The 22637-nt window shown below is 42.8% G+C and overlaps 1 protein-coding gene across 1 annotated transcript in view; it reads left to right on the forward strand.

Annotated features, from left to right (window-relative positions):
• Nucleotides 1–592: 592 nt before the first annotated feature.
• Nucleotides 593–22637, forward strand: part of TCERG1L (transcription elongation regulator 1 like) — a 179224-nt gene continuing 157179 nt past the window's right edge. Inside the window, exons 1-6 of the mRNA XM_039245738.1 lie at nt 593–657; nt 1674–1830; nt 2249–2704; nt 2826–3164; nt 5187–5333; nt 6081–6261. Of these exons, the coding sequence (XP_039101669.1) occupies nt 593–657; nt 1674–1830; nt 2249–2704; nt 2826–3164; nt 5187–5333; nt 6081–6261 (1345 nt within the window). The remainder of the gene's footprint in view (nt 658–1673; nt 1831–2248; nt 2705–2825; nt 3165–5186; nt 5334–6080; nt 6262–22637) is intronic.

Raw genomic sequence — 22637 nt, forward strand, 5'->3', positions numbered from 1 at the left:
TTTTCTCATGGTGAGGCTGTCCTCTTCCTGGCCCGTCCCAGCTGGAAGTTTCTGGTTCCAGAAACTTAAAGCTGCTTTTACCGGTTAGGAGACCTTGACGCTCGTGTATAAAACCTTTTATAAAGAAAATGCCTCGCTGAGAGGAGAACCGACCTGGATCTGTGGGGCGCTGGCCACGTGCCCTGCTCAGGGCCGACCCGCCGGGGCACTGCCAGGCAAGCAGGCCTGCTCACCACTAGTACAGGATCCTCCTGGCACAGAGCCTCCCCCTGCAGACGGGCGGCTCCTTGATTTCTGGTCCTCAAGGAAAACAGGGCTTCCTGCTTGGAAAGAGTCCTTTCCATCCCCACTGGGATTAGAGTGTCTATGAGGGAAGCCTCTACTGTCTCCGAAGGTTTCGGGTTGATCCCGGGTTGAGCGAGGTGTGGGGGAGACCCTGGGATGAGGCTGAGTGAGACAAGAGCCAGAAGTGGGCGATACGCCCATCTCCCGGGTCTCCCATCAGATCCACTCGTGTATCGGTGGAAATCACTCTGCATCCGCGTCGTCGCCAGAACTGCGCACGGTACAGGGAAAAATTCAAAGCGTTGTAATGAGCGAATACAGTGACGCCCATGGCAGGAAGTGGCAAAAGAGATTGGACTACTTTGAGCTTATGTGAGTGAACAGTTACTTGTGATTTTCTAGCTCTCATTCAGAGCCAGGCAGTCGCCCCAGGCACCGTGCGCTCAGGGCACTGGAGTCCCCAGGGAGGGGATAAACAGCAGGTGACAAAAGCTGACTTCCATAGAACCACTCTAAGGGCAGTGCTGCGTAGGAAGGGGTGAGACTCCTCCCCAGGGCTTGCTGAAGCACACACAGATGGCCCAACCCTGCCTTCCCGGGCGCATGGGGTCAGTGCACGTAGCCCCGTGCTTACCCAGAAGCAAGCAAGCTGGGCATTGCCACCAGCGGTCCCCGGTCTCTAGCCCGAGTGACGAAGGAGTGAGAAGGACCCTTAAGAGGTCCACATCAGCCTAAAGACGCCTGCCCCCAAAAGCTTAGTGTGGCCGTGACCCTCAGCATCACGTGTGCTTGCGCGTATGAATATATGCACATGAATTAAGGGCTTAAGCTGAATAGTAACAGACTCTAATCTGCAGAGCTATCTGATTTTAGGTGAGAAAAAACAAAATCTTGCCAGTACTTTTGCATCAAAGAGAAAGCTAAAGTTGCTAATTGAAAACCGGTTTGCATGGAGGAAAGTACGGGATGCCAGCCATGTCAATTAGCATATGCCCAGATCTACAAGGAATCATGCCAGGCCAGGAGGAAGCTAAGCAAGTTAGGATGATCACACACGGCTAGAAGCAAACTGAAGGCGCCCTGGTGCCCCACCTTCTCTCAGGGGCATGTGGCCGCCCGTTCAGAGGTGATGACATGGATCATGCGGTCTGAAGGGGTCTCAGCTGTGTCGCCGGGCATGGGTGGGTGGGTGCATGCTGCCTCCCCAGGGCAGGGTGAGCCTTGCAGGCAAGCGCCCCAGTGCATACATCCTAAGACAACCCCCCTTTCGGCTTTAGGAGGCAGGAAGTCCCTTCATCAAACGCTGCAAAGAAGCCTGGGCTCTGCTGACTGCAGGTGGGCTTCTGCGGCTCAGCGACCTAAGGACTTATTTGCACACGAGACCCCAGGGCCGGGCCAGGTCTCCGAGCTGCTATCGTGGGCCAGGAGCACACGGAGGTGAAGGAGGTGACGCTGATGGCGCTCCAAGGGACCAGGGTCTGCAGCAGGAGCTGGGCTCGAGCGGCTCCGTCGCGCCGCCTGGCGGTGATGCGTGTGACCGGCGCCGTACCTGCTCGCTCTGCAGGCATAGGCGGTGCTCTGGGCTGAGCGAGGGTCCTCGGAGAAGGGGTCCGTCCTCAGCCCCAGGCGGCTAAGAGTGCTCGGCAGAAGCCGCCTGCGGTGGGTAAACGCACAGTCCTGTGCCTGGGGGAATCCAGAACCAGCTCACAGTCCGACCACGGGGCCATCCTGTGCAAAGGCCCGGAGGCGACCCGCCTGCTGCGTCGCAACGGAGCTAGTGGGGCGTGGGGCACAGGCCGCGGGGGCAGAGGACCTGCTGGGGGCTCAGGGAAACGTTGGGCAGATTTTCCCGAGAGAGAAATTTACTCGCCCCCTGTGGCGATGGATGCCTGCGGGACGTCGGGTCCGCGACCAGCATCCCCTCTGGGGGTGGGGGTGGGCTGAGACCTGAGACCCCGGGCAGAGGGCAGCCCGCGCGGTGCCTGCCCGCGCCCCCAGCTCTGCCAGCGGCGGGAAGAGCCCGGCTCCACCGCCGCCTTGGCCTCCGTTGGGCGCCGCGCTTCGATTGCGCCGCCGGCCCGGCCGAGCTCGGGGCCCCTCGTGCGCCCCGTCCGCGGGAGTCGGCGGCCTCGCGCGCCGCAGGGGAGCCGGGGACGCGATCCGCGGGATCCGGGGCCGCGGCGCCGCGCCCCTCGCCTCGGCCCGCGCCGCCGCTAGGGGTCCAGGGGCGCGGACGGCCGGTGGGCCGGGGGTGCGTGGGAGGCCGCAGCCTCGAGTCGGGGGGCGCACGGGCCCGGCCGGGGCCCCGGGGGCGGCGGCGGCGGCGGCGGCGCGGGCGGCCGCGCTCGGAGGGGCGGGCGGGAGGAGGGGCTCCCCGCGCGGGGCAGGGGCGGAGCGAGCGGCCGCGCCGCGGAACCAAGTGAGTTGGCTCCGGAGCCCGCGCCGCCGCCGGCCCGCACCTCGGGCGCCCGCCGCCCGCGCCGCCCCCGCCGCCGCCGCCCGCGCGGGGATGCAGGATGCTGGTGGGCGCCGGGCTCCAGCGGCGGCGGCGGCAGCTGCAGCCGCAGCAGCAGCAGCAGCCCCGGCGGCGGCAGCCTCTCCTCTGGCCGATGAATGCAGACCCGCCGCCGCCGCCGCCGCCGCCCTGGGTCTGGATGGTCCCCGGCCCGGCCGGGCTGCTCCGGCTGGGCGCCGGGGTCGCGCCCGCGCCCGTGCTGCTCGCCGCGGCGCAGGCCCCCGCCGGCCCGCTGCTCCCGGGGCCGCCCGGCTGGCAAGCCCCCGGGGAGCCCCTGCTGCCGATGCTGCCGCTGCCCTCTGCGCCAGACCCCGCCGCCGCCGCCGCCGCCGCCGCGCACCACTACCCCTTGCTCCACGGGCAGGTACTGTGTCTCCGGCCCCCGGCCCCCGGATCCCCCCCCGGCCCACCTCGCCCCCCGGGCGCGGCCCCCGCCTGGCCCCGGGCGCGGCCCCTGGCCCCGCGGCTCGCGCCCTTTCCCGCCCGCGGTGGTCCTCGGCTTCCCGAGCCATCAGGGCGCAGCCTGGCAGCCATGCGTCGGCGACAAAGTTCATGCTTCGACGTCCCGCTCTGCCTCCCGGCAGTTGCTGCGGCGGCGGGTGCCGGGCTGTGGGCCGCGCGCTCGGGACCCCGCACCCCAAGGCCGCGGTGGGACCGCGCCGGCCACAACTTTCCCGGGGCCCGGGTCGCTGTCCAGAGCGCGGTGCTGAAGTCGCCGCCGCCGCTGCAGCGGGAACCGGGCCGACTTATCGCAGAGAAGTTAATACTTTTACAGTCTCTGCCAGACTTGAAAAGCAAGCTGGGAATCAATAGCTATTTCTGATTCTGATCTGGGTTTTTTTTTTGTTTTTTTTTTTTTTTTTTGGAACATGGACTCAGGACGATGCTTAAGAGAATTCAGACCAATGGAAGCCGGCAAGGAAATCCTGCCTTTAATATTGAGAAACATTACCGGTGATCTCCCCACCCACCCTAGCTAGGTCAGCCTGAGTCCACCAGATTAGCCAATGCCGTACTGCACTTTAGAAGAGTTTGGGGTTTAAAGCTTGGAATAAACACGAAAAAGTGACTGTGCCTTTGATTAATGGTGCAACAGAGCGAGGCAGCCTGGTTTTGGCAGGACCCATTGTTTGCTATCTAACTATGCAGATGCATTTAAATCAGGGAATAACATGTATTTTATTCCAAAGATTGCCTTCATTAGCATATTCAAATGAGTGGTGTGTTAGAATACATCATTTAATTAATTTAATTCCAATATTATCTTGTGAGCTTTTCTAAAAGATGTTATTAAACTCCTCCTAATTTGATCCTTAGACTTAATGATACATCACATATGCGGTACTGGATATCACATTTCGATGTGTGATGCAGTTCATATCGGTTTTTATTGAATAAAACGTTGGTAGCTTTTTCCATGTTTTGAAGGGATTGTTATATCAGAGTGCTACCACTAGAGGTATATAATGTCAAGGAACTACAATATTTTTCTGTATAGAACACTGCGTTTATGTGTGTGCATGTAAATTTAAAAAGAAAAATCCAAGACTCTTATCTTTTAGATATTTTTGTGCTATTTTCTGTTAAATAACAATATGTAGAACCAGAAGAATATTTTCACGTAACAGGAAAATCAAAAATGCTTTTATGATCTTAAAACAAATAGGTACGGAATTGTTCCATACCACTGAGCAATGATCTTATTAGCTCTCCACTGATGAAGATTCAGTTACTTGGATCAGGGAGACTGTCTCCTAAATTGTCCGCCCCCTTTCAATGTTTGCTATTTTATTCTGTGCGTTGGGATTTTCAGTTATGTGATAAGCTCACTTACCTTTTCTTTGCCTTGGAATGTGTTTGCATTTGTGAACCTTGGGAAACTTTGAATCTTAACCCCTTAGCTGATTTTATTTTGAAAATATTAGTTGTGTTGGCATTTTAAATGATATGTATAATTAATACAACATGTTGTATTGAAAAGATTATCATAAAGTATAACTCCTTGCTCGCTTATGAAAAGAATTCAAGAATTATCAGAGGAATGCCCAGCATTTCATCTTTCCATTGTGGTTTCTCAGTATCTCAAGGCAGAAACCCATTTCTTACCATATTCTTATGGATTTGTGCTTAGAGATTCCTTTTCAGTGTGGAAGAATGCAATGTTGGCGATGCTTTGTGATGATTCAAATATGAACACTTTTATAAATTTTTAAAAATTTGTGAACATTTGTAGTCTCCTTCATTGTTGAAGGAGGGAATTTCTCTCCTAATCAAATACATAATTTTAAAATTCTTTTTTAAAAGCAGCTTTCGCAGCCTCTTGCGGTACAACCTCGTTGACCTGTTTAGACTGATGAGCGCCCCCCTCTCTTGTCTTGGGTTTCAGTGGCTGCTTGGTGGTCCATCTCCATCCCTAGGACTGACCTCTTCTTCCTCTGTGGGGTTGGTACCCATTTTCCCACACGTCTGCCCATCTGCTCTTCCACCTACTATTGGGAAAAGTTGGATAGACAAAGGGATACCTAACTGTAAGGTAAAATGCAAGTAGTTTAATTAGATAAAGGGACCTTTAATTACTAATTTGTTGGGTCTTACCATAACAGCAGAAAACACCATGCATTTTTTGATTGTGATACCTATGGCCAAGAGAGAAACATTTTCAGAATAAGATCGGTCTGTTCAAAAGCACCGGCAGAGGTGGGGGTCCTTCTGTTTTAACATAAAAATGTGGATTTCATAGAACAATATGAAATTTCTACTTCCGATCAGAATCTATTTCTAGAAGTTTTCAGTTATTAAATCCATAACCGTTGATCAAAACCTAGCCTTAAACATTATATAATTTAAGTATGCATTTTAAAAGTGAGTTTTCTCGCTGTTATTGCTTTGAGTGTCCATATTTCTGATGATCTATCTTGGCTTTTGGATCCAAACTTAATGACCACACTGTGTTTACTTGAAAACTAAATGCAAATAATATGATGACTTGCTCTTTGACGGACTGTTTACCTCACTGGGCTGATTCTTCAATCTGTAAACTGGCTGCTAGTCTGAATGAGCCAAGTCAATAGCTGAAGACCAGCCCAGAAGACTTTATCCAGGAGGTGACTGGTATCAGAGCCTCATGGATCTTTAAGTTTTAGCATGATGCTTTTACAGGGTTCGCACTTATGGAATCTCCAATTTTTGATCAATGTAAGAATGAGAAATATTTTATAGCAGTGTTTAGCTTTTACCATGTGTCTTGTCTTAAATGTTTGCTTGCTTTATTTTTGGACAGATCTTTTTTAATAATTCCTTTGCTCTGGACTCAACATGGATCTATCCTGAGGAATCAAGGTTGTTCCATGGGCATGAAAAGCCTCATTTGTTGGCAAATCAAATGGCGATGTCTCTGTCCAGACCAGCTCCTGCCTCCAGGCCTCTCCCCACACTGGTGCTAGCACCTCAGCCGATACCAGGTTGGTGCCCGGTGCCCCAGATATATATACATATATATTATATATTTAGACATAGCAAATGTGTATGTATATATACATATATATTATAATATATATATGTTTGCTTTAGTCATGTTAACTTTAGGTATGAAAACTATTTGTCATTTTAATGAAATGGTTATTTCAAGTTATAATTTTTTTCATGAGCATGATTCCTTTTTATAAAGAAATTGAGTGTTAGATAGCTCATTCACTGCATTTTTAAACTATGAAACCTGTTTTTAAGGTGAAGATATGGTAGAAGGGATTTGCAGAGAATCATATTTTTTGGTGCTCAATTTTTAGAATAAGACCAAATCTTCTGTGAATAGCTCTTAACAGGAGCATGAGTTGAACTCATTAAACATATGTTGCCTGTGTTAGGTGAGGTGCATGTAGCAAAGCTCCCTGGTCTGTGGGGCAGAAGCATGTGCAAGATGTGGTTGAATTTTGCCTGCGCGTTGGGGGTCATGTTGGGAATGGCCTGTACAAATATACTGTTTGGAAGATGGATTTTGTTCTGTCTTTGGAGTCTAGTGACCTGAAAGAACGTTTGTGCTGGAATACCCTCATAGAATAATCTCTGGATGAAAGATTGTATAATAACACTATATAGCAACAGGAGAGTAAAATCATCTTATGAATTTTTAAATTGATTTTTAAAATCACCTTAACATAGATCATATTATAAAAGCAAATGTTGTCCATGCCAAGATTATCTTGCAACGCCTTCCATTATGGAATATTTTATGACTTCAGAATTATATTTCTACCTGTAATTTCCTACCTACCAAGTTTCTCTCAATATGTGTCTCTAAAATTTAGTAATAAGGACCTGTTCCTGTGGATATGGCAGTGCTGGTTCAAGAGACGTATTTATTTTCTTCTCTCTTTGCCTACCTTATATGTTCTAATTTGCTATAGATCTTGTTTAGTCAAAAGTCAGGAAGAACAACTCAACTGTTAGTGTTTTTCACAGGTTTTAATGATTCTTGACTGAATCCTGCCTTCAGTCCTTGTAATTATGCATTACTGAGTTATTAAAATCTGAATGAATTTCATACATACATTTATAAACACCTTACACTGAGATGATTCTGTTTCCTCTTTAATGACCATAAAAGATGATCAGATAGCACATCATATATAAAGATTCTGTGACTTTAACCAGCTTGAGTGCCATCCTTGTCTGTGAGAGAGTCATTTTTTTAGTGTTACCTAATCCACTCCTTGGGAAACCCTGCAATGAACATGTGAAACATCTAGTCGAAGAAGCCGTGGCAACTTATAGCTTTTCTTTCATATGGAGATCATTTATTATTTGGGAAACATCTCATACTTTATTCCAAGCATATTTATGTTAGTTTTACCTTTGACTTTTGACTAATCTATCTTAAAGGACAAAAGAAAATAATATTTCATACTAACATGGTGGATAATAGAATAACCGTTCTGACCTAGTCTACCATCTGTCAAATCTCTGCTTTTATTTTTCCCTGCTTTTTTTTTTCTTGATTTATAAACCATAAAAATAGAGCACTTACAGTTTTACTATCTTTTGGGGAAATATTTGCCTACCCTCAGTGGTAATTTTGTAACAGTTAAATGCATGTGTTTTGAGACGGGAGTTTCTGAACTCTTGGTGAAAACCTTGATATTTTGATAAATTTCAGAATTTTTAGGGATTACTATTCTGGAAAGTATGTATTGAGTATCTTGTGTCCAAAGAGCACAAGAGCTTTGTTTATATGTTACTAACTGCTTAACAGAAGAGCTGGGAGGGGGTGCCAGTAACTGCGGGGGGGGGGGCGGTGAGGTCAACTCTAGGTCAGCTGAAAAGGAAGAGGCATCATGTCAGGTTCACCATAATTAATAAGAAATAAAACTTTATTGAAACATTTTCCATGCCAATTTTTAGATATATAATTAAAAGTAATTATTAAAATTGCTATTAAATTTTATATCCTGTTATAAATGGATACATTTAAATATTATATTTAATTCATTATAGTTATATATTTAAATATAAAATTATATATGTTATATTAGTGTGTCATCTATAAATATGTTGTATAATTGATATTTTAAATTGATCAGTTTTGTTATGGATCGTTATATTCATAAGTAAATGGCCTCCCATCTCAGATCTATTTTATTGACCTCTTTTCAATTAATCAAAAGAGCAATATTAGAATTCCAGAAGAACCAGAAGAATGAGTCAGTCTCCCTCATTTTAAACAGGTCTGCTGAGTGAAGCTCATTTTCCTTTCTTGGATGGATAGCAATTTTTGTGTAACTGTTTTTGAGGTAGTGATTTGTATGCAGTGTCGCGTTGTATGTGGTGCAACGTCAGGGCGCAGCGTGAGCTCATGTGACGTGGCGCCAGGATGCAGCTCTGTTGAGCATGTTGTCTGTTGAATGGAATTAGGGATTGAAACAGGTAGAGATGTCGGCGTGGGTGACCCCTGAGACTCATATTAATATTGCGCCGCCCCCAATATACTGTCGGTGAAGAATTAACGGCACAGAAGCAGGGTTTCATGGAATATTAGCAGAACTTTGAATTTGGGTCAGTCTTCAGAAGTCCAGTAAATATGACAAAGGACATAACTTTATTTTGACGTTTACTAGTCTCACTCATCTTGACAATAATAGCGGTGATCTGCCATGATGTGCGGCTCTGAAACAAGACCAGTGGCCACTTTTAATTATGGAAGCTGGTAGTTAATATCATCTTCCTGCCTTTTTTCGTTAAGTAGGCCGCCATTGTGCATCCCCCTGCCCCCGCAGGTGTGATGCAGGAGCCGGGCCGTGGGAGGCTCCATGAAGGAGGTCATGCTCCAGTGGGGATACGCAAGTCAGTAGATTAAGTTTCACTGCATGGACCATGTATGCTCGCTGCAGACCTTTGGGGCGCTCTTAACGGGGGGGGGTCATCGCCCCAGGGGGGCGATGCCATGGGAAACACATGCCCAAGAAGTAGCAGAACTTGGACAGGGCAGGAAGAGGGGATTGGATTCCAAACAAAGGGAGTAGAATGTCCCTGGACACAAACACGTGACAAACATTGTATCCAGTCATCACAGTAGCTGAATGTGCCTCCACCACAGACGCAGGTGGGGAGCAGGGAGGGGGACGTAAGCGGCCCCATTATCCCTCTGGAACTAGCATGTGAGTAAGACCAGCACGCTTTACAGAGCGCTGCGGAATTTTCCATCCTTCCTTGGCTCAGGCCCCATGGTCCCTTCAGCACATGAAGCAGAACAGACACAGAGAAGACAGAGAGTTTTCTCATTGAAAAGTAAATCCAAGCATTTAAAAAATATGCAAAGTTACAGCTGTACTAGAAACTTAAGTCTCTAATGAATAATTTAGCAGCTTTTTAAGGAATTATCCGTAATTAAAGTATGAATTGGGTGAGTTGAAAAATGAGCCAGGACTCACTCATTCCCAGACATCAGAAAGTGATCCAGGGCACGACCGCTGGGGAGCAGAGGCGGCTTGCCACCAGCTCGGCCTCCCTCCCCCTCCAGCAGTGTCTCGCTCTTCGGACAGCCTCTCGGCTTTCTCTCCTCCGTGGACACCCCCTTCTCCCGCGCAGCAACGTGAGCCCATCTTCTGCCCTGGGAAATAGGTTTACTTCGCATCTTAGGATAATAGCAAGCAAAAGTGGAGTCAGGGCCGGTGTGGAAAGAACGCTCACTAAGGAGTCTCTGCACTCTGCTTGTGGAAATGAGAGGTGCAGCGTCCCTCAAACTGTTCAGAAGTAAAATCACTTCGATTCGGAGTATCAAGCAGTCGGAGGAGAAGATAATTAATTCAGCCTCTGTCCAGTAAAGATGTGTGAAGTAATAGCTTGCTGGAATGCGGAGATTTGTCCAAGGCTTGTCTGGATAACATGAGTCCGCAGCTTTAAGATCAAAGAGACTGACTCTACCAAACTCTCTCTGGGAAAACCCCAGCAACTCCTCATTCAGAGATGACCAGGGAGAGAGAGAGGGAGTGAAAATGGAAGTGGAGGTGGGGAACTCAAAACTATTCTGCTTCATGTCAGATGCATTTAGTCAACAGGTGAGGAAGAGAAACAAACCTAGGAAAAGGTTCTCACACAGGAACTTCTAAATATGTTGGGTGAATCAACTTTTCCTTTACCTTAGTAGGAAAAACAAAAAAAGTTTTATGGAAGAGCAGTGAAAGATGAGATTGAAAGGGAGCTGGCCAAGGGGCAGAGTTATGGGGCAGATAGTTTGAAGACATGAGAAAAGAATACAAGGAAGCTTTGAACCTTGGCCATTAAAATCAATAAAGAGACGAACCAATTCTGGATGGAATGATGGAAGACAATACAGGAAAAGCCCCAAGCATCCATATCTGGGACAACCTAATGACAGAAAGTGGTATGTAAAATAGAAAGCAAACAACACACCTATTTTTATTTGATCTCCATAGGAAACAGAGTGCAACAGAAGGATTGCATGTGGCCGGGACGGATCTCTTTCTCGCTATTTCCTGATAAATTTTATGAATGGGACAGGCACTGCGTAACACAGAAGTAGACACAGCTTCACATCACTCTACAGTATTGGATGTGATTCGTTGTTGGGGAAGCTTTAGAGAAGTATGAGCAGAAAGTTTGTGATTAAAGAAATGCATGACCTACAGGAAAGTCATGCATATGCATAAGCAAGGAAAAGATGCTCTCAAATCAGCAGCGATCAGCTTTGTCACAGCAAAGTTTTCACCTCGGGCTCTATCTTGTCTGAAGTGAACACTGCTCCCATCTACCTCGCCAGCGATTCCACGGCACTATCAGTGTTGCCTCGTCTTTTGTTTTAAGCTCAGGTTAATTATTTATAGGCACAGCCTCTGCCTTTGCCTTTTAAAGATGTGGCTTAGCATATTTATATTTGATTTTCCATTTTTATATTCCTTCTGCCATATTATTAGGTCCTGTTTTTAATGGTGTTTTGTAATTCCTTTGTTTTATAATTTTTTACGTTTTTATTTTAATTTTAGTTAGTTAACACACAGTGTTGACTGGTATTAGTTTCAGGTGTACGTGGTAGTGATCCGACACCTCCGTGCACCACCCGGCGCTCATCGGGACAAGTGCCCCTACGTCCCCATTACCCATTTCACCCGTCTCCTACCCTCTTCCTCTCTGCTGACCGTCAGCTTGTTCTCTAATTCCTTTGTTTGAATCTGCTTTTACTCTTTTGCTATGCCATTTGTGTTTTGACTTTGTTTGCGTTTGTTTTATATGGTTATTTGGAATATGTTAATACTGATCCTCTTTTCTCAATCAATCTCTCAAGATTTTGAAAAGCAAATGTGATCCTCTGTTTCCTCTAATTTCCAAATCGTGACAATATTATCACTTTAGAATTCTTTTATAGAATGTGAGAAATTTGGAAAAAAATTTTATCATAAAGATTTATAGTCTCTCTTTAATATCCTCCATCGATTGAGAAATTAGTCTAAAGCAAGAACTAAGAGTGGGGTTAGTCAGGCTTCAAAATATCTATAATTATCAACCATCTGTCAATTGTATAGAATACTTGTTAATTCGGGTACAGGAATGATTGAAAAATTCTAAGCAATATTCTTCATAGAGAAGGAATTATTATCATAATAACAATCTGAACAGACTACCTCAAATTGTGCTGGTATAACTAGGGAGAGTACACGTGAGAAGCATGAGTACAAACTCTTTCAAAATCCCTCAACTTTGTTAAAAGAATCAGAAACAGAAGCCCACTAGAAGCCCAGATAACGTTATCTGAGCCTGTGACGGGACCAGCGCTCCTGCCCAGCCTAGCACAGATGAGCGAGAGCCGCAGCCAGTGCTGCAGAGTACGCCCTGGAGAGTGGCCCTTCTTCCTTGGGGCAGGAGTATGAAGATGGCTGGAAATTGAAAGAAAGCACGGATATAAGAAAGTCTGGCAGATACCCCAGAGCTCATCCTCAGCAAAAGGCATTAATAAAGGGTTTTGACGCCTATGGGGCACTGAAGGCGACTGCAGCCACAAAATCCAAATCCAGGTCAAGTCCCACCCACGCTGACATCCCTCATTCACCAGCAGTCACAGAAGAGAGGGAGTGCCCACCTCTAGGAGTAAAACCTATTCACCTCACTCTCTATTGTTCTATTCATGATGTGTGCCACTCAATTAAAATGTTACAAAAGACACAAACAAAGCAGGAGGTGGTAAACCGTTATCAAGAGATAAAGCAAACAACAGGGCCAGGCCCTCAGATGCTGCAGAGGTTGGAACTTTCAAACAGGGACTTTGAATTGCTGTGATTAATATCTTCATGAGTTAATGGAAAAGGAGAGCATGAACAGATAGAGAATTTCATCACAGATATGGAAAATTAAAAAAAAAAAAAAAGACAACCAACCTGAAATACTAGGGAAAAGAAGCATGTTATAAGAAATGAAGACTACTTTGGTAGGTTCATGACTAGACATGATTACATCTAAGGAAAGAATGAATGAATGTATAGGCACATCAATAGAAATTACTGAAATGGTAACACAAAGAGAAAACGAGCATAAAGATAGAGCTCTGACATTATAACAAATGGCTTAACACATGTACTCTGAGGAGTAGGAGCGAAAACATGGCAGAAAAAATATTTGAAGAAATAATGACCAAGAGTGATGAAGAAAATTAGGGAAATCATCAAAACATGGCTCCAAGAGACTGAGCAAACTCCTAGACTGAAAACTAGACAAGTTGCATTGAAACTCCTGATTCAAAGATTAAAAGCAAATTGAAGACAAATAAAGAAAAAAAGGCACATTACACAAACAAAGATTAAAAGTGTAGTTTTATTTTCAGAATCTCTAGAAGCCAGAAGGCACAGAATGACATTTGAAAAGGACCAAAGTAAAAATCTGTCCTCAAGGGGCACCTGGGTGGCTCAGTTAAACATCCAACTCCTGACGTCAGCCCAGGTCCTGATCTCCTGGTTCGTGAGTTCAAGCCCTGACTTGGGCTGTGTGCTGGCAGCATGGAGCCAGCTTGAAATTCTCTCCCTCTCTGTACTTCCCCTACTCGTGCTCTCTCTCTGTTAAAATAAATAAATAAAGTTAAAAAAATCTCTCCTCAAGAACTTTTGACCAAGCAAAAACAGTTCTCAAAAGCAAGGTGAAATAAATATTTTCCCAAACTAAAGTCGAAGAGAATTCATTGTCGGTAAACCTGTAGTTCGAGAAGTATAAAGAAGCTTATCAAGCAGAAGTAATATAATAGCAGTGAGAAACTAGCATGTGCAAAAAGAAATACAAAGTTCTAGAGATAAAATACAGTAAGGTAACATATATTTTCCTTCTTAATTGCTCCAAAAGATAACTAATTGTGTGAAGGATGAGTGGGAGTGATATAATATATGTAGACAGCATATATAACATCAAAATATATGTCAAAGATCACAAAGAAGGGAAGGGAGGAATTGAAGGTGTAGGACTCTAAGTCTACTACACCCCCCAGCAAGGGTTATCCTATGAGCTGAAGGCCAGCTCTGGCGAAGTAAATACATATTATGAAGCACAAAGGGAGCATGCCCAAATTATTTACAAGGTTGTAACCAATAAAATAATAGTGGAGATAAAATTAGAATCATAACAAATAACACAAAAGCAGGCAAAAATAGAAAGAAAAGGATCAAAGTACAGATGAAACAAATATTTAAAAAAATAATAACTGCAAGATGGTAGATTTAAATACAAAGGTACAAGCTCCTGAATTAAAAAGCAATATTCACCCTCAAATATGTGATGTGCACAAGGAAGGCATTTTAAACATAAACATACAAAGTAGGTAAAAGTGAGACTATAGGAAATATACAACATGCAGATACCAATCAAGAGAAGGCTGGGGTGCCTACATGGATATGAGGAAGATTGGAATTCAGAGCAGGAAGTTTATGAGGTGGCAAAGGGACTTTATGTAACTAAGAAAACAGACTTAAAAGCATACCAGGAAGGCATAACAATTCGAAATGTGTCTGCATCCAGTGAGAGACCTTCAACATACATGAAACGAGGATGGATTGAACAAGGTACATCTGATAGGAGCTGGAGACTTGGCACTCATCTCTCAGGAATTCAGAGAAAGAAGGCAAAACATCAGTCCAGATTTAGAGACTTTGCACAGTTCCATCCACCATCTTGATCAAACCAACATTCATGGAGCACTCTGCTTAACAAGAACAGCACGAGTCATTTTTGCATGCACATGGAAGATTCACCAATGTAAATCTCAGCCAGAAAACAAGTCAACAAATCTTAAATAATTACACACACACACACACACACACACACACACACACACACACAATTTGTTCTTTTGCCATAATATAATTAATTTAGAAATCAGCAGCAGGAAAAAAAAAGTCCAAAACATTTCCAAATATCTGGAAATTGAATGAAAAACTTCCAGGTGATGTATAGCTGAAAGAGGAAATGATGGAGGAAATTTAAAAATATTTAGAATGGAATGTAAATGAAAGTCAACTTTAGAAATTCTTGAGGGACATAGCTAAAGCAGAGTATGGAAAGAAATTTATAGCATTAAAAAAAGAAATTCTCAACAAAATATTAACAAATTGCATTCAACGCATTAAAAGGAACATACGCCATGACCATGTGTGATCCATCCCTGGGATGCAAGGATGGTTCAACATCTGCAAATCAATAAATGTGATGCATCACATTAAATGACTGACAGATAAAAATCATATATTCCTCTTAATAGATGCAGAAAAAGCATTTAACAAAATACGACATCCTTTCATGATAAAAACCCTCAACAAACTGGGTATAGAAGGAACATACTTCAACATAATTAAGGCCTATGTGACAAGCCCCAACTCACATCATACTCAGCAGTGAAAGGTTGAAAGCTTTTTCTCTAAGACCAGGAATGAGACTGAGATGCTCATTTTCACTGCTATTTTCCAACATCACACTGGAAGTCCTAGCTAGAGCAGTCAGGCCAAGAAAGAAATAAAAAGCATCTTATATGGAAGGAAAGGTGTACAATTGTTTTTATTTGCAGTTGATATAATCTTATATATAGAAAATCCCAAAGAGTGAACCAAAAATCTGTTGGAACTAATCACGTTCGGTAAAGTTGCAGGATACCAAATCAACATACAGAAGTCAGTTGCGTTTCTAGTTCACTATATCTATTTTCTATTTCACTAAAATATCTGAAAAAGAAATAAAACAATCCTATTCACATAGCATCAAAACCCATAAAATAGTTAGAAATAAACTAACCAAAGAAGTGAAAGATCTGTGCTATGGAAACCATAGGACTTTGACAAAAGAAACTGCAGAAGACACACACACACACACACACACACATTTGTCTGTGTTCATGGATTAGAATAATTCATATTGTTAAAGTGTCCATACTACCAAAAGCTATATATAGAATCAATGCAATCTCTATCAAAATTCCAATGGCATTTTTCACAGAAATAGAGAAAAATCTTAAAATATTTACAAAACCCACAAAAGAACTTGAGTAGCCAAAGCAATCCTGAGGGAAAAAAAAAAAAGCAAACAAAGCCAGAGGCATCACATGTCCTGACTTCAAACTATAATACAAAGCTACTGTGATCCAAACAGCATGGCATTGGCATAAAAGTAGACACATAGACCAATGGAACAGAGAGCCCAGAAATGAACCTCTACATATATGGTCAATTAATATTTGACAATGGAGCCAAGAATATTCAATGAGGAAAGGATAGACTCTTCTGTAAGTGGTGCTGGGAAACTTGGGTAATCACAGGCAGAAAAATGAAATTTCATAATATATAAGTGTTGAATTACTATGTCATTCAGCTGAAACTATTATAATGTTGTATGTCAACTATACTCCAATAAAAAAAGGCAAATTTAGATCCCTATCTTACACCACTCACCAAAATGAAAGACTTAAACTGTAAGACTCCTAAAAGGAAACAAAGAAAAAACTCCTCGATGTTTCTCTTGGTATCACGTTTTTGGCTCTGACACCAAAAGCACAAGCAACAAGACCAAAAATGAAAACGTGCGCCAACATCACACTTAAAAGCTTCTGTGAGGGGAAAGAAACAATCCAGGGAATGAAAGAGCAACTTACAGAATGGGGGGAAAAGATCATGTGTCTGTTAAGGGGTTAATATTCAAAATATATAAAGAACTCCTACAACTCAGTAACAACAACAGCAAATGATCCAGTTAAAAAATGGGCAGAGGAACTAAATAGACATTTCTCCAAAGAGGACATGCAGATGGCTAACAGGCACATGAAAAGATGCTCAACATCACTCATCATCAGGGAAATGCAAATCAAAACCACAGTGAGATACCACCTCACACCTCTCAGAGTGGCTGCTATTGCAAAGAGAAGGAATAAATATTGGTGGCTATATGGTAGAAAAGGAAATACTTTTGCACTGTTGGTGGGGAGGTAAATTGGTGCAGCCACTATGGGAAACAATATGGAGGTTCTCCTCAAAAATAAAAAATAGAACTTCCCTATGATCCAGCAATCCCACTTCTGGGTATTTATTCATTGAATTGAAATCATAGTCTTGAGGAGATCCCAGCTCTCCATGTTGATTGCAGCATTATTCACAGTAGTCAAGGTGTGGAAACAATCTAAGTGTCTGTCTATGGATTAACAGATAAAGGATAAAGGATACAGAAGACATGGGATATATGCTCAATGGGATGTTACTTAGCCATGAGGAAGAAAGAGATTCTGCCGTTTGTGACAACACAGATGGACCTTGAGGGTGTTGTGCTAAGTCAGACAGAGAAAGATGAGTACTATGTGACTTTATCTCTCAGAGCAATCTAAAAAAGCCAAACCCATAGAAACAGAGAGTAGACTGGTGGTTACCAGGCTGGGGAGTGTGGGGACGGGGCAGATGTTGGTCAAGATGCACAAACTTGAAGTTAGAAAACAGATACCTTCTGGGGATCTGAGGCACAGCCTGGTGATGATCATCAGCAACACCACTTTATACTCTTTGAAGTCACTAGAAGACTCGATCTTAAATATTCTTACCGAAAAGAGAAAAATACAAAACCAGAAGAAAGTTCTGAAATCAATGATCAAACTTCTACCTTAAGAAACTTGAAAAGAGAGAGAGCTAATTAACCAGAAAGAAGTAGAAAGGAGATAATATTAACAAAAGCAGAAATCAAAGAAACTAGAAACAGAAAAATATATAAAGAAAATCAATGAAACCAATGGCTTTATTTATTTGTTTGTTTATAGAATGGTCAATTCAACTGAAACCCCACTGGCTATATAGAAAAAGAAAAAGGGAGACAACACAGATTGTTGACATCAGGAATCAGAAGAGGGATATCACTATGGATCTTAACATAAAAATGAAACAGGAAAGTATTATAAACTACTTCGTGATGAGAAGCTCAACAGTTTAGATGAAGGAGGCAAATTTGTGAGTCACAAGCTACCAGCGCTCACTTGAGAAGTCAAAAACACAAGTATCACTGTATCTATTAAAAATATTGAATTCATAATGTCAGTTTTTCCATCAGAGAACACTCCCCAGACAGCTTCAGTCTAGTTCTACGAAGTATTTGAAGACAATGATAATAAATTTAAGTAAACTTGTTTGGAAATAAAAGCGGAAATAACATTTCTCAATTTTAATTAATTAAATTAATTAAATGTATGTATGTTTATAGTTCACTTTGAGGTCAGCATTCCACTGATCCAGAAATCAAATAGTGCAAAGAGAGACAGTTACTGACCAATATACTTCCTAAAGAGAGATACAAATATCTTCAACATGGTATTAGCAATATATAAAACTGATAATACATCATGACCAAGCAGGGCTTTTTCTAGGAAATCAATGCCGGTTCAACATTAGCAAATCAATGTTATTTACTTTATCAAAAGGATAAAGAAGAAAAGCAATTTGACCATTTCAACAGATGCAGAAAACACATTTGTCATACTCAGCATCTCTTCAGATTAAGAAAATAAAAGCAATAACAATACCTCTAAGTCAACTAGGAATTAAAGGGAACTTGCTCAAACCAAGAAAGGACATCTTTTAAAGAGTCAGAGCTAATAGTACATTTATAACATAGCGTTATGTAATATTATAATATATTAGTGGATTCCTGATGCTTTTTCTCTAAGACGGAGAACAAGACCAGGATTTGTGCTCTCCCTACTCCTATGCAAAGTTTTACTAGAAGTTCTAACCAAAGCAATGATACAAAAATTAAAAACATGAAAAGTGTATAGATAAAATGCAGACAATATACAGACAAAATGATTGCCATATAGACCGTCTCAAAGAGTCTACCAAAAGCTACTAGTTCTCATAAGTGAAGTTAGCAAGTTGCAGGACACAAGGTCAGTTGTATTCCTATATTACTGGGGATAAACAATTGGAAATTAAAATAAAATATCAGTGTCATTAAAGCACCAGAAACATGAAATACTTACAGGCTAACCTACTAAGATATATGCCCTGAAAACTACAAAATGTTGATTGGAGAAATCCAAGACATTAATAAATGGAGAGATGCTTTGCATTAATGGGCCAGGAGACTCAATAATGTTAAGGTATCTGTTCTCTCCAAATTGATCTATAAACTCCATGTAATCCTGACAAAATCCCGGGCCCTTGACACTGACAAGCTGAGTCCATCTGGGACGCTGGAGGAAGTAGGATGGCCACAGTAGTTTGGAAAACAGTGCGGACGGATTGTGCATAATGGATTTGAAAGCTCATGATCAAGCTGCATCAGTGAAGAAGTGCCTAACTGGCAGAAGCATGGGAAGAAAGATCGATAGAACGTAGTGGCAGACCTTCCAGAAATAGGCACACATGCATATGGTTAATTTATTTCTGACTAAGGTGCAAAGGCATTCAATACAGAAAACTTGCTTTTTGCAATAAATGGTTTAGGAACATTTGAACATTCATCTTTAAAATAAACAAACAAACCCTCACTAACACTTTGTATTGTATACAAAAATTAACTCAAAATAGATTACAGACTTGATTATAAAAGCCAAACCCCTAGAACTTCTGAAAGGAAACATAAAAGTAAAAGTTTTAACCTTGAATTAGGCAAAGATGGCTTCGATAGGGCACCAAAAGCCTGAACCATACACGAAGATGTGTCAGTATGCTGTGCTTCATCAACATTAAATGCTGTGTTTTGAAAGGACTTTTAAATTAAAAAAATTTTTTAAATTTATTTCTGAGAGAGAGAGAGAGAACATGAGCAGGGGAGGGGCAGAGAGAGAAAGAGGGAGACAGAATCTGAAACAGGCTCCAGGCTCCAAGCTGTCAGCACAGAGCCCAACGTGGGGCTCAAACCCACAGACCGTAGGATCGTGACCTGAGATGAAGTCAGACAAAGAGAACCTTCTAATTGAGAGACACCTATTGCAACGTGTGAGTGGCGCTGAAGCCAGTCATGGGCTTACCAGATCGGAATCCGGGTTGGGCCTGGGGTGTGAATGTGGACATGTCACCAACCAGACCAGACTGAAATCTCGGTGTGGTGCTGGGGGGGACTGGGCTGGTGTGAGTGTGGGCGCGTTGCAAGCCCAGCGCGAGCTGACACTTGTGGGGTCCTGGGGACCTGGGGTTCATCACACTGTTCTCCACAGTATCGCTGTAGAAAGTTTTCAGAATAAAAATTAAAGAAAAGAGTGAGAAAATGACACCAGGAAGCACACCGAAGCGTTACAGGAGGGACTGTGCACGTCACCTCCCTGTCACTCCCATGGGATTCGGAAGCTGAAGTGGACGGTAAGGAGACTCCCAGCATCCGGGAAGTGAAGAGACTACCAAAAATCAATGAATAAAACAGAAATCAGTGCCACAAAAATAAACGCTTTATGCAGTGACCAAACCCGTTGTGCACGTGAGAAGTGGTGGGTGGTGGCCGTGGTGCGCCAGCCACGCTAACCCCCGTGACGGCCCTGCCGCCGGGAGGGCCCCGCAGCAGTTCCCCTTCCGTCCAGGCAGTAGGAAGTTAGAGAGAAATAGGGGAAATGGGAGGAAGTACATGATAAAAATAAAGGCATACATTCCTAGTTTTGAAAACAAATGAATTGATTTAAAAAAACATGCCCCACCCATAGTGGGGGAAAAGTAAACAGATTAGGTGGAAACATTTCTGCTCGATATAGTAATTTTTCAAATAAGGAGATGAGCTGTTTTCTGGGACTCCATAAGCTATCCAGGTCGCATCACGGTGGGGCAGCCTGGGTCACAGCCCAAGGACAGGTGCTCAGACGCCCACCCTCACGGCTCCCTCCGCCCACGTCTCTGCAGCCTGGCGTCAGCGGGGCTCACCCGTAAAGCCTCCCAGACTCCAGCCGGGCACAGAGTTCCTTTCAGAATGTAGAAAATGGTAAGATGCTGATACAGATTATGAAGTTGGCTCCCCTTTTTACCAATGTTTTTCAAAAACAGGAAAAAAAAAGAAGCAAATACATTATTTGGAGACATCTCAGTTGGAAAGGTGGCTGTAAAAACCCTAAAAGCATTATTGAAAATGTAACAATTTAGTACCAATGAGACCTTCAGGACTAAGTGGAGCGCATGTCATGGTCGTGGAAATTGTACAATAATGAGAAAGGCGTGGGCAACAGCGTCACCTCTGCAGGTTTAAGAAGAAAAAATATTCTTTCATGGCATCTTAGGAAGATGTATGTTTGACAAAATTCAACAGCCATTTAGAAAATGAGAACACTAAAAACTAAAATGTAATTTCTCAACATGATGTGTAATATTTATCTAAAAGCGGCCGTAGCCCACAGCAACGATCACTGTTATTCCCGTGATAATCGATCCCTGCTCACCTTTTACTTTGACTGTTGGCTGGAAGTTCCAGCCAATGCAATAAGAAATGAAACACAAATATGAAATACCGCTTGAGGTTTATATACTTTAATATTTTGAAAACTCATGACCTTCAGCTTAAAAACTGAGAATTAAAAGATAATTCAGCAAAACAGATTGATAAAAGATATACAAAAGACAATATGTTTCCTATGTATTAACAGTTATTTAGAGGCTGCCGTGAGGAAATGCACAAATGAGGAAGTGCACATGGAAAATGCAGCCACTGACTTTGGCAGATGCAGATCAGAATCTTCACCTGTGCGTGAATCTAAACAAAGAATATGGAAACCAACTTGACAATAAACTACTTAAAAAATAAACAAAGAAAACTGAAAATGATATTTTTCACTGGAGAGATTCCCTATGTGTTTGGATAGGAAACTGGAACATTGCAAGGCTATCAATTCTTCTCACATTAGTTTATGGATACGCTAATGATACTACATTTTTGGAATGTGAGAAAATCATTTTTTAAAATGTTTTATTTATTTCTGAGAGAGAGACAGCGTGAGCAGGGGAGGGTCAGAGACAGAAGGAGACACAGAATCCGAAACAGGTTCCAGGCTCTGAACTAGCTGTCAGCACAGAGCCCGATGTGGGGCTCGAACCCACGAACCGTGAGATCATGACCTGAGCTGAGTTGGACGCTTAACCGACTGAGCCACACAGGCGTGCTGAAAAAATCATTTTAAAAGTGTTGGTCATGGAATATACACATGAGATGAACAAATATGTATTTTTAAAAATCTGTAAGGTGGATTTAACTTATTATTCTCAAGTTGCATCAGTTTTAAAAAATGTACTGATACACTAATCTACATATAGATGAATGCAATGAGTGTTAAAAGAATTGTTATATGAGGCAGTATTCTATAATATAATAAAAAATGAACGGACATAAACAGATGACTCACAGAATAATTATAAATGATCATTATGCGGTATGTGGATTACTCATAAGTAATTCAAGGGATGCAAATTTAAACCACCAAATATAATATTCCTATTAAATTAGCCCAGACTTTCAAAAACCTTGGCTCTGTTCAGTGTTCATAATAGTGCACTGGGACGTGCACTCATTCTTAATGCTGGGAAATCTAGTGTGTAATGGGTCATGCAGTCTGACTTTCAGATCTCTTAAAAAAGTTAATATAATTTTACCCAGTGATTCTACTTCTTAAAGAAAGAGCAAATATGTGTGTACAATGATTCAGTGCATCATTATTTATAATACCAAGAAGAAAAATCAAATCTCAAATGTCTATGACTAGACAGTTGGTCAAGTGAGTTAGGATACATGTGTTAAAAAGGAAATGATTTTCAGCCATGAGTAAAGTCATATTTGGAAGATGCCCTTGTTTGTTTTGGCAAAATTTAAAAGCAGGTTCTGAAGTGTGTGGACAGGATGGTTCAATTTGAGAGCACCATTCACACAC

This window comes from Hyaena hyaena, unplaced genomic scaffold, assembly GCF_003009895.1.
Source record: "Hyaena hyaena isolate Hyena2069 unplaced genomic scaffold, ASM300989v1 scaffold_265, whole genome shotgun sequence".
Lineage (NCBI taxonomy): Eukaryota > Metazoa > Chordata > Mammalia > Carnivora > Hyaenidae > Hyaena > Hyaena hyaena.